Source organism: Lepidochelys kempii, chromosome 10 (genome assembly GCF_965140285.1).
Source record: "Lepidochelys kempii isolate rLepKem1 chromosome 10, rLepKem1.hap1, whole genome shotgun sequence".
Taxonomy (NCBI): domain Eukaryota; kingdom Metazoa; phylum Chordata; order Testudines; family Cheloniidae; genus Lepidochelys; species Lepidochelys kempii.
In genome coordinates, this window is record NC_136389.1 from 44,545,564 (window position 1) to 44,558,289 (window position 12,726).

General features: G+C 44.4%; 1 protein-coding gene across 2 annotated transcripts in view; it reads left to right on the forward strand.

Moving 5' to 3' along the window:
* Positions 1 to 12,726, forward strand: part of LOC140917905 (uncharacterized) — a 31,592-nt gene that overhangs the window by 12,192 nt on the left and 6,674 nt on the right. Inside the window, exons 2-6 of one of the 2 annotated variants that reach the window (XM_073361428.1) lie at positions 901 to 921; positions 2,585 to 2,629; positions 4,355 to 4,556; positions 7,951 to 8,159; positions 10,789 to 10,833. In XM_073361428.1, coding sequence (XP_073217529.1) covers positions 901 to 921; positions 2,585 to 2,629; positions 4,355 to 4,556; positions 7,951 to 8,159; positions 10,789 to 10,833 — 522 coding nt within the window. The remainder of the gene's footprint in view (positions 1 to 900; positions 922 to 2,584; positions 2,630 to 4,354; positions 4,557 to 7,950; positions 8,160 to 10,788; positions 10,834 to 12,726) is intronic. The other variant, XM_073361429.1, reaches the window with a different exon arrangement.

Genomic DNA, 12,726 nt, shown 5'->3' on the forward strand with positions numbered 1-12,726 from the left:
TAAGTCTACTGCTGTCCCTAGACACTGAGAAGGGCTTTGATAGAGAAGCGTGGACTTCTATAAAAAGGACTTCCTTGGGTGGGTTTTGAAGACAATATGAAGATTTGGATGAATATATTATATGATTGCTAGGATGAAAGTGAATGGGATACACGTAAGTGAATTTCAGCTACAAAGAGGAACCAGAGCAGGCTGTCCTCTACCCTGCCTCTTTATGGCATTCTGGGCCCGCACACACACAAGTCAGAACAGTAGCATAACAGGTGTTACAATGAATAAAACAGAATATAAAATTGTGCTGTGTGTAGATGATGTGATATGAATGTTACCAATCCGGTGTGATCTATGAGGTGCATTCTGATATCAATTAATGAATTCAGTAGTATGTCTGGCTATGCAATTAATTATATGAAATCTGAAATATTAAATCTAGGGTTGGCAGAATCTATGATTAAGCTGCTGCAAGAGATGTTTGAATTTGCAAGGTCTGGTACTTTGAGGTTAGGAGAAATATTAACTCCTGTCAGTTATATGAAATTAATTTTCCTCCCATATTTCAGAACTGAAAACTTGTATGTTTGATTGAAATAAAGTACATGTGTCTTGGGTGTCTAGCTGCGGTTAAAATGAATTTGTTCCAAAATCTTAGTTTCAGGCCCTATCAATGTAGTTACCAAGAAGAATGAGGTCATTCAAAGAGGAATTATTAAGTTGGTATGAGACAAGAAGTTCCTTAGAGTAAAGAAGAAAACTCTCCATAGACCCGCTGTGGGTTTATAAAGTATAAAAAAGGAATATTAAATTCTAGAGAGGATGTACAGGAATAGGGAAAAGAAATAAAAACACTAAGTGTAATTTTCATTCAGGATTGATATTAGTTTTTCATTTTTGTCTTTACAGATGGGCAGCAGTTCATCTAAGGTAAGCAGAAGAGGATTCACTTGGCTTTCCTTCTGTCCATCTAACCTGATTAAGAGTGCCATCTACTAGCTTTTAAGAATATATAGAATGATTTGTAAGTTTGTAGGTTCTATAAAGTTGTTGATCTGCACGGCAAAAGGCTTTCTGAATGCAGCTCTTAACATGGGGTTAGTTGTAAGCAGTGTTGCCAATGCCTGTATTTTTATTGTGATAGTTGGAGTTTTACTTAAACCCCCATCTTCTGGAAGCAAATGGTTATTTGGGAATTTCAGCTCTTTTTTTTTTATTTATTTTTAAAGCAAGTTTCTAACTCTTGCAAGTCTGGAGAAAAGCATGAAAAGATGACTTAAGTGCCCCAAAGGCAAATAAAAAGAATCAAAAATCTATTATTTAAATCTCAGTCTCATGATTTTTTAATGCTTGGAGTTGGCAATACTGAAATACTTACTGCTGTAATTCTTTGTTGATCAGAGGCATTGAGTCATTTCAGCAACGGCTGGGAGCAACATTCCCCTCCTTGCTAAAATGCAAATGTATGGTGGTGGAGAGGTGAAAACTGGAGCTGCTTCAGGGTTGCATGGGCAGACTAGAAGTGGCTGCCATTATCAGGTAAAGAAAGCATGGCAACCAGAGGGGGCCCATTGTTTCCTGGGTTGTCACCATTGACAGTGAGCAGAAGTAGAAAGGAAATTCTAACCAAAATCTTAGTCATTAGAAAAATATGCTGCACCTAAAAGAAATGTAATATAAGAGATGTGTTAAATCTATCGCCCACTGTGCTGTGGTCTCTCTCCATCTCCCTGCTTCTAACTTTGAGATCTTTGGACTGTAAAATAATTTCTCAAGAGAAGTGATAGGAATCCCATTGCCTGAATAATTTAAAACTAGACAGGTCAAAGCCCTGGAAAATACAGCATAAGGTAAGGAGCAATGCCAGGCTAATTCTACAAATAGAGTATCAGGGGGCCCAGCTGGCAGAGCATTCTGGGAGCTCAGCAGCAAAAGAACAGAGCCTGTGATTGTAAACGCTAGGTCTAATCCAAAGTAAAAGAGAAGAATATTCATTGCAGTGGGGAGGAGTAATCATAATGCAAATGGAAAGTCCTCCACCCCAACACCAGTACCCAAACGATCATCACTGGTGATTTTCATGAAAATACAAACACTGTAACATGACCACCATAGTATGTCGTGTCAGAAGAGAACAGTGCAATATTCAATGGAGCTAGATCTCTGCTAGGAACATAGGACCCACAAGACTGGATAACAACCAATGTCCATGTAGCCCAGTGTCCTGTCTCTGGCAGTGGCCAGCACCAAATGCTTTAGGGGCAGGAAAGAATCCTGGAGTAGCAGATGTGGGAAATCTCTGCACCCCCCCCCCTATTGATCTCTACTATTTAGAGATTGGCTTTAAGCCTTACAGCAAAAGATTTAATGTCCCTTCCAAAAAAATTTTAGTATTAACTATGACTCTGTATAGCCTTGTTGTTGATAGAAATGTCCAGTCCCTTTTTGAATCTTGTTAAGTTCTTGGCCTTAGTAGCTTCCTATGGCAGTGAGTTCTACAGTTAAATTGCACACTGCACGATAAAGTTTCCTTTTAGCTGTTATAAATTTGCCACCTTTTAATTTCATTGAATGCCCCTATTTCTTGTGTTAGGAGACAGGGAGAACAGAAGCTCCCACTCTACCCTTCTCTAGACCAGTGAGTATTTTATAGACTTTCTTCATGTCCCTGCTTTTTCATCTACTTTCTAAGGTAACAATCTCAGTCTTTTCAATCTCTTTCCCTAGGAGAGCATTTCTAGGCCTCTGACCATTATCAGCCTTCTCTGAACCCCACTAGCTCTGCATTATCCTTCTGGAGATGGCATGCCCCATGTTGCACACAGTATCTAGATGAGGCCAGACCATTTATATAAAGGCATTTGAATATTTACTATGTTATTCTCCATCCCATTCCTTATGCATCTTAACATTATGTTTGCTCTTTTGATGGCAGCTGCGCATTGCAAAGAGGTTTTCATTGAGCTGTCCACAGTGACGCCCAGAGCTTTCTTGGGTTCATACTGTTAACTCAGAACCCGGAAAGGTGTATGTGGAGAGAAAAATGTGAGCTACCCAATGTCCATTACTTTGCATCAATTAACACTGAATTTCATCTGCCATCATGTCACCCATTCACTTAAGTGGGTTAAGTCTCTCTGAAATTCCTCACAGACTTCCATGGTCTTTACTAACCTAAACAATTGTGTGTCTTCTGCAAACTTTGTCACCCCACTTCACATTCAATTTCCAGATCATTAGTAAATATAAAAATTTTATTAAAGCTAATGTTAAAGTTATATAATACACAGGTTAAGGAAAGAGTGTCTGCACATCTGAGTATAGTGCTTAGGTTATCCACAAATACAACGTTTGTTTTAAAAGTCATAAGAGACGACCTAGCCCAGAACTTTGAGGAGACTAGGAGCATCCTAGCCACACACCGAAGGAGGTAATTGTCTCACCACAAGAGCATGCTCCTCAGCCACCCCTCAATTTCCAAACCCAACTCAAAAGTATGATCTAAAGTATGATCTCCAAGCAATAAACCTACAGTAATCCCAGAAAAGAGAGAGAGGTAGATAGCTGCATCTCAATGAACTCATACCATCCGACAATGACTTCAGCTCTGCTTGTGGCTTGAGCACATGCACAGCCTGACTATAGATTGCCCCCTAGTGTGCAGTTTCTTCCATTGCTAATGCTTCATCTGGTATGTGCAGGCCAGATGCTGACTGGAGCTTGGCAAATGCTGCTGCAAATATTTACTGTATTTTTAAAAACAACTTCAATTTGCAGTCTTAGCTCTTCACTTTTCATGAACTTTTGGGCAGGAACTTTACTGACAAGAATGATAGACTCAAGGAGTGCAAGCTATTTAGCTTCACAGAGAGAAAGTTAAGGGGTAATTTGATCAGTCTGTAAGCGCCTACGTAGGGAACAAATATTTGAAAATGGGCTCTTCAGTGTATCAGACAAAGGTAGAACAAGATCCAGTGGCTAGAAACTGAAGTCAGACAAATTCAGACTGAAAATAAAACAAATCTGTGAGGGTAATTCACATTGGAGCAGTTTACCAAGGTTGTGATAGATTGGTCACTGGCAATTTTAAAACCAAGATTGGATGTTTTTCTAAATGATCTGCTGTAGTTCAAACAAAAATTATTTTGGGGAAGTTCTCAGGCCTGTGTTATGCAGGAGACCAGAGTAGATGATCACAATGGTTCCTACTGTCCTTGGAATTTATGAATCTGCTAATATTTGCTGCTTACAAGGATATTAATAAATATTTGAGGCAGGCAAAAAACACTGCCTGAAAATCTCCAGCTAATGGGGTGTGAGCCTTTATTTCTTCTAATTTTCATTTCAATTTTTTCTATTTTAGAAAAGCCAGAGAGTGATGTCACCAATATCATTTACCCTGAAAGCTACATTAAATTATTTGTTTTGCTTCTTTGAAACTGTGCCTAAAGAAAACATACAGCTGGGAGATATCATCTTATTTCCTATGGCCACCTCCCTACAGTCTAGCATCTGGAAGCACGTTGGTGTTTACTGTGGAAACAAGGAAGTTGTACACTTTGACGGTAAGTTAGTAGAGTATTATTACTATCAGTTATTTCTTAGCACGCAAAAGTGTGCTAGATGCATCAGAAAAACATTTAGACAGCTGGACCATGCCCCAAAAAGCTTTCAGACTAAATTAAAATGTGACAAAACAAGTGAAGATGACAAACAAACTAAGGGGATGGTTAGGACAAAGATTACAGTAATACAGAGTTAGTCAGTTAAACTGCTTCTTAAAAAGACTGTTCCAGGGACTCCAAAGTTATCTTCAACCCTAACACCATGAAGTACTGTGTGCTGTAGAAAGCACTTGGAATGACAGTTAGATATGATAAATTGTGTTGTAGGTGGAAGATTCACTTCAGTTGTCAGCACAGTTCAGATATGTCCTTCCCTGTTGGCTTGGTGAGTTCTGAGCTGGGTATGCCACTTCTGGTCTTCCAGGTGATTTCTAGATTTGGGATTCCCCTGCAAATCTACTGGTTACTTTGGGTTTTTCATTAGCTGAACAGTTCATTTGGAAAGAGCCACCACAGGGATGAGTGTTATAAATACCTTTTAATAACAATTAGCACCAAATATGTTTTTTTTAAATATAACAAATGGAAAATGGGGATGATGGTAGCAATGAGTACAAATTGGCAGTTAGGCAATGCAGACAATTGATAAGGGAAGCTGAAGGTATGAATGAAAAAAGTCTACGGCCAGTAGGGTTAAGGACAAGAAGAAGGAATTATTTAAATATATCAAGTCCAAGTGAAATCCTAGTATAGGATTTTGGTATAGATCCGATTCTAGACAAAGCTGATAAAATTCCCAGTCATGATACAAAAGAGGCAAAAGTATTCCCTAAATATTTCTGTTCTGTGTTTTGCAAAAAGCAGGATGATGTGTTCATATCTTAAAGTAATAAGATGTACTTTCTATTCCATCAGTAACTAAGGAAAATGTTAAACAGCAACTACTAAAGTTTTATTTAAAAAATGCTAACTCAGCAAGACCCACTAACGTGCACTCGAGTATTAAAAGAAATTGTTTCAGGGGCTCTCTGAACCAGTCATGGTGATTTTTAACAAATCTTGGAACACCTGGGAAATTCCAGAGGACTGGAGGGAAAAAAAGCTAACTGTGCCAGTATTTTGAAAGGTAAATAGGATGACTTGGGTAACTATAGGCTTGCTAGCCTGACATTGATCCTGGACAAAAGTCATGGAAAGGCCTGCACATGATGCAATCTGTAGAGAATTAAAGGATGGCAGCATAATTAAGCCAATCAAAAAAGTTTTATGGAAAATAGAACTTATCAAGTAAACATGAGACAGTTTGTTTGTTTTTAATGAGACTACAAGTTTGGCTGATAAAAGTAACTGTGTGGACATAATATACCATGACAAAGTTGCTCCTCTGCCTTGGTGGGTCCTGCGCTTATTGGCGGATTTGCTCGCCTCAGAGATTCATGGCAGCCCTCACTTTGGCCACTTTTGCTAGTGGCTCAAACCTGTTAACCTCATTCAGCTAACCTCATCACTGGCCAGCATGGGGAAAAGGAAGGAGAACAATCCCCGCAGTCTCTGCTTATCCACCTAGTGGGTTGGGGGACAGGCCAGGGACCTTCCCCTCTAGTGGGACCCACAGTCCAGGTCAACTCCTCCTGTATCCAATATGGAGTTGGGGGAATGTGGGGAACCCGGGCCAGCCCTCTACTCCAGGTTCCAGCCTAGGGCCCTGTGGATCACAGCTGTCTACAGTGCTTTGAGTAACACCTGTGTGGCAGCTACAACTCCCTGGGCTACTTCCCCATAGTCTCCTCCCAACACCTTCTTTATCCTCACCACAGGACCTTCCTCCTGATGCCAGATAGCATTTGTACTCCTCAGTCCTCCAGCAGCATGCCCTCTCGCTCTCAGCTCCTTGCATGCCCCTCACTGACTGGAGTGAGGTCCTTTTTTAAACCAGGTGCCCTGATTAGCCTGCCTGTCTTAATGGATTCTAGCAGCTTCTTAATTGGCTCCAGGTATCCTAATTAGCCTGCCTGCCTTAATTGGTTCCAGCAAGTTCCTGATTGTTCTGGAACCGCCCAGGGGAAAGGAACCTGCTTAATCTGGGGCTAATATATCTCCCTTTTATCACTTTCCTCTAGCCATCTGGGCCGACCCTGTCACAATACTTAAACTTCTATAAGACATTTCATAGTGGTTAAGGCCAGAAGGGACCACGAGAGCATCCATTCTGACCTCCGATATATCACAAGCCACTAAATACCACCCAGCCACTCCCATCCCAAGCCCAACAACCAGAATTAGAGCAAACTATTTTAGCCCTCTAGAGACTAGACTATGATGTTCCCCAAGCAGAGAATAGGAGGGACCAAGATGCACCAATGCACAAAAAATATTGGTGGAGTAGTAAATAATGATGATCACTTGGTAAAATGGGCTCATTTGAACAAGTGTTTTTAATACAGCCAAATGCTAAGTCCGATATCTAGGAACAAAGAATGAGGGGTTTCACAGACTAGGGGACAGTATCCTGGAAAGACATGACACTGAAAATGACTAAGGGGTCAGGACAGAAAACCAATTCACCAAGTTCAAGTGTGATGCTGTAGCTAAGAGGGCAGATGGGCCTTAATCTCTAGTTTTGCTTGGCTCGATAGAGAGCCTTGAGCCCAAATTCCAAGGCTTCTTTGGTTTGATTGACGATCTTAATTTATTTTTCAAGAAAGATATTGAGACTAGCCAGATATATAATACAGGGTGAGAGTTTCAAAGCTGCGTTGGGCATCCAAATCCCCTAAGGTAATGGGATCTGGGCATCCAAATCCCTTAAGCAGCTTTGGAAATTTCAGCCATAATGCATGCTAGGTTTTATTTTAAGGAGGATCCCTATTGTCTAGACACAGTTTTGAACAGATAAAGGTGGGAGGATGGGGAAAGGCCAAGTGAGCAATCAGGATGGCTTTTCTCTAGGTTGGCATCATGTGACTCACCACAACAATGGAAATAGGAGAGGTCCAGAGTTATGTAGTGTCCCACTTTGTCCTGCAGGCCATCTGCTGGGTTTTACTTACTGGATTTCATATTTTGTTTCAGAAGTGCGGTTTTGTTGTGCACATTGAGCGCCAATCCTGCCAGTGATCCTATCTCTCCTATTAGAGTTACGAGATAGCAACTGTGAAAAAACGGGACAGGGGCGGAGGGTAATAGGTGCCTATATAAGAAAAATTCCCCCCCCCCCCCCCCCAAAAACCTGTCCCTTTAAAAACGGGGACAGATGGTCACTCTACCTCATATGATATTGGATCTGTACCTCTTAGGAAGGCAAATGCACACATTTCCGTCTCTCTCATATTTGTCTCCTGTCACGTCACAGAGAATGTTAACAGGCCACTGAATGCTATTGGTTCTTTTAAAGGAATCGTCCACAAACAAGGAATCAAAGCTATGGAAAGAGAGAGGGGGGAATATCAGATTTTGAGACTTAAACGAAGAATCAATAAAGACGCTTTCCAGAAGAAGGTAGAGGACATGCTGAATGCTGAGACAACATACCACTGTCTCACAAACAACTGCATCCATTTTGCATTTTCCCTTTTGGATATGGAAAAGTTTTACCATAAAATAGTAAGTACATGAATGGGGCAAACCAAGTGGAGTCGGAGGGGTTGTGAGCTTCATCCACTTTTCTGTTGAAGTGCTGCTGGGAGCCTCTGCAGTCCAGAGAGCAGACTGACATTCAGAGGGCACAAAGTGGTTTAAGACTGCCTTAGGACCCCATCTGCCTGGGCTGAGGGGTCTGAGCTGCACCCCTTGTAGGCACAGCACAGCAACCCCTCTCTAGCATTTAGCCTCTCTCATAATATTTAGTCGTCCTGATGAATTCTCAGGCTCAAGCTTAGAAACAGCCTCCTGAAAACAGCCTCTGGTTGGTGTGGGGATGAGTGGGATTGAGTTTATTCTCTTTGCTTTGTGTCTTACTAGCTAATGCTGATGGCACATGACTGTACCTCTGTGTGATCTCTTTTAGCATCATAAGCACAGGCACCGACTCCATGGGTGCTCCAGAGCTGGAGCACCCACAGGGAAAAAATAGTAGGTGCTCAGCACCCACCAGCAGCCCTCCCATCAGCTCCTCCCCTCTCCCCAGGGCCGCCCACCCCCTGCAGATCAGCTGTTCAGCATGCAGGAGGCACTGGAGGGTGGGGGAGAAGCGAAGGCAGGGCACACTTGGGGGAGTGGGTGGCAGTGGAACGGGATGGGAAGAGGCAGGGCAGAGCGGCAGCAGGAAGAGGTAGGGTGGGGATGGGGGCTTAAAGGAAGGGGTGGAGTGGGGACGGGGCCTGGGGCGGAGTGGGGGTTGAGCACTCCCCGGCAACTCAAAGATGGCGCCTCTGGTCATAAGCACATTGTGAGGACCAACCTAAGATATTGCTTCCCACTCCCACTGCTGAGCAGCAGCCATTTGCACTTTGGTGAGCACTACACAAGGACTTGCATGAACCAAGTCACCATCGCCGTGTGCGTTGTGGGCTGGCCGCTGTATACCTTCTCACTAGCAGCTTGTTCTGTCTCATTCTTTAACACTGGAGCTTGCCCAGCTTCCATGGGGGGAGTCAATCTCAGTGTGAGACATCTATAAATACAACTAGAGCTGGTCATTGTTCTAGCACATCCTTACCAGAACTGCCCTGTACAGGAGTTTGGCCAGGGCTCGTCCCTCTCTGGGGTGGCAGGGAACCACACCGCCTCGGTACTTCCTTTCGGTTGTTGACAGGGAATTAGCCTGGCCGCAGGAGTCTCTCACCGTGGCAGCAGTAGAGGCAAACACAAACAGTTATTCACGCCCGGCCCGCGATCGGCAGGCAATAGTGAGTCACGAGCTCAGGACCTCAGGCAGGAGCCGAGCAACTATTATATAATTAGCAGGCCCCGTTCCTGGGTCAGGGCAGGGCAACAGAGCGTCAGTAGCTCAGAGTCTCAGGCAGGGGCTGAGCAAAGGCAGGTAAACAGCAAGCCCAGGCCCTTGGCTCAGAGGGGCCTGGGAGAGGGGGAGACTGCCACCCACAAGTTGGGTGGCGGGGGGATGTAGGCCCACCCACTCCACTGCGTTCCAGCCCGGGGCCTTAGCAGCGGCAGAAGGCCTGCTGCTGAGTCGGTGGGGATCCTGGCCACAACACACTGACATAGGCTCTGGCAGTGCTGCAGCCAGACTAGGGTCAGCTGCCCCTGGGCTACTTCCTAACTCCCTCTCTAGAGGTACCTGGGTCCGGACAATGTCCTCCGGGGGGTCAAATACCATGGGCTCCTCAGGGTAACTGGCAAGGGAGGCTTGACAGCTCCTCCGGGCTCTGGTCAGTGTCAGGTGTCACCAGGTCAGGCCAGTCTTTGGGTCCACCACCGGTTCTCGGGGTCTCCCAACCAAGAGCTAGGCCGCAGGCATCTGGCCTTTCAGGCGGCTGCTCCTCTAGTGAGCTCTGGAGTTAGGCTTTTATACTTCCTGTCCTGTGCCTTGACCTCTGGGGAGCAGGTGCAGGATTCGCTGGCTCTGCCCACTTTGGTATCCAGAGAGACTCATCCCTCTCCGGGGCGGTGGGGAACCACACAGGCTCGCTAAACGCCCCCATGCAGCAATATGCAGTGTTTTATCTCGTTTGTCTGTTTGCAGTCTCCAATACACAGTTATCAGAGAGTAATTTCATAATTTCACCTACAGAGTTGTTACAAACATTTCACAGTGAAATTAATGACCAGTGTGTCAGTAGATTTCAAACAATGTTACATGTCACCTTTTAAATAAGTATCTTGACACCAGTGCAAGCCTGCCTGGGGGGGGCAAGCGGGGCAATTTGCCCCAGGTCCCACAGAGTACAATAGTATTGCAACTTTTTTTTATGGAAGGGGCCCCCGAAATTGCTTTGTCCCAGCCCCCCTGAATCCTCTGGGTGGCACTGCACCAGTGTGAGGTGTAGTGAGTATGTCAGCCCTGACAAGAGGAGTGCACTGCAAAAAATAGCCTTTGTGTCACACCCCACTGGTCTTAGTTCCTTGACAGTCCTGGTTCCCCTTCCCTATGGAATTACAGACAAACCCTGGCCCATGGTGGTACATAAATACAGTGAGACTTAACTTAATTCAATCAGGTTTGCCCAGGATATTTAGGAAATGGGCATCTGTCGCAACCAGCCCTAAACAAAATGCCGAAAAAGAAAGATTCCCCCATGGCACCCAGTTAACAAGCGTCTTTCTTTTGCAGTTTACTCCTATAAAAGATGGCAATGGAAATGATGCAGGAGAACAGGTGAGTATTCCCCACTACCCTACATGCTACCAACCTAGAAAGAGTTACCATTAAATACAACATCACCACCAGTTAAGGCTACCTAAGTGACATAGATTCATAGATTTTAAGGTCAGAAGGGACCATTATGATCATCTAGTCTGACCTCCTGCACAATGCAGGCCACATAATCTTACCCACCCACTCCTGCAATAAATCTCCCACCTATGTCTGAGCTATTGAAGTCCTCAAATCATGGTTTAAAGACTTCAAGGTGCAGAGAATCCTCCAGCAAGTGACCCGTGCCCCATGCTACGGAGGAAGGTGAAAAACCCTCAGGGCCTTTTCCAATCTGCCTGGAGGAAAATTCCTTCCCGACCCCAAATATGGCGATCAGCTGAACTCTGAGCATGTGGGCAAGATTCACCAGCCAGATACCCAGGAAAGAATTCTCCATAGTAACTCAGATCCCACCCCATCTAACATCCCATCACAGGCCATTGGGCCTATTTACCATGAATAGTCAAAGATCAATTAATTGCCAAACTCATGTTATCCCATCATACCATCTCCTCCATAAACTTATTGAGTTTAATCTTGAAGCCAGATAGGTCTTTTGCCCCCACTGCTTCCCGTGGAAGGCTATTCCAGAACTTCACTCCTCTGATGGTTAGAAACCTTTGTCTAATTTCAAGTCTAAACTTCCCGATGGCCAGTTTATGTCCATTTGTTCTTGTGTCCACATTGGTACTGAGCTTAAATAATTCCTCTCCCTCTCCAGTATTTATCCCTCTGATATATTCATAGAGACCAATCATATCTCCCCTCAACCTTCTTTTGGTTAGGCTAAACGAGCCAAGCTCCTTGAGTCTCCATTCATAAGACAGGTTTTCCATTCCTCGGGTCATCCTAGTAGCCCTTCTCTGTACCTGTTCCAGTTTGAATTCATCCTTCTTAAACATGGGAGACCAGAACTGCACACAGTACTCCAGATGAGATCATAGAATCATAGAATATCAGGGTTGGAAGGGACCTCAAGAGGTCATCTAGTCCAACCCCCTGCTCAAAGCAGGACCGATCCCCAATTAAATCATCCCAGCCAGGGCTTTGTCAAGCCTGACCTTAAAAACTTCTAAGGAAGGAGATTCCATCACCTCCCTAGGTAACGCATTCCAGTGTTTCACCACCCTCCTAGTGAAAAAGTTTTTCCTAATATCCAACCGAAATCTCCCCCACTGCAACTTGAGACCATTACTCCTTGTTCTGTCATCTGCTACCACTGAGAACAGTCTAGAGCCATCCTCTTTGGAACCCCCTTTCAGGTAGTTGAAAGCAGCTATCAAATACCCCCTCATTCTTCCGTAGACTAAACATCCCCAGTTCCCTCAGCCTCTCCTCATAAGTCATGTGTTCCAGTCCCCTAATCATTTTTGTTGCCCTCCACTGGACTCCCTCCAATTTTTCCACATCCTTCTTGTAGTGTGGGGCCCAAAACTGGACACAGTACTCCAGATGAGGCCTCACCAGTGTCGAATAGAGGGGGACGATCACGTCCCTCGATCTGCTGGCAATGCCCCTACTTATACATCCCAAAATGCCATTGGCCTTCTTGGCAACAAGGGCACACTGTTGACTCATATCCAGCTTCTCGTCCACTGTAACCCCTAGGTCCTTTTCTGCAGAACTGCTGCCGAGCCATTCGGTCCCTAGTCTGTAGCGGTGCATGGGATTCTTCTGTCCTAAGTGCAGGACTCTGCACTTGTCCTTGTTGAACCTCATCAGATTTCCTTTGGCCCAATCCTCCAATTTGTCTAGGTCCCTCTGTATCCTTTCCCTACCCTTCAGCGTATTTACCTCTCCTCCCAGTGCCTTGTATAACAGTACTAACACCTCCTTATCTCTACTGGAAATACC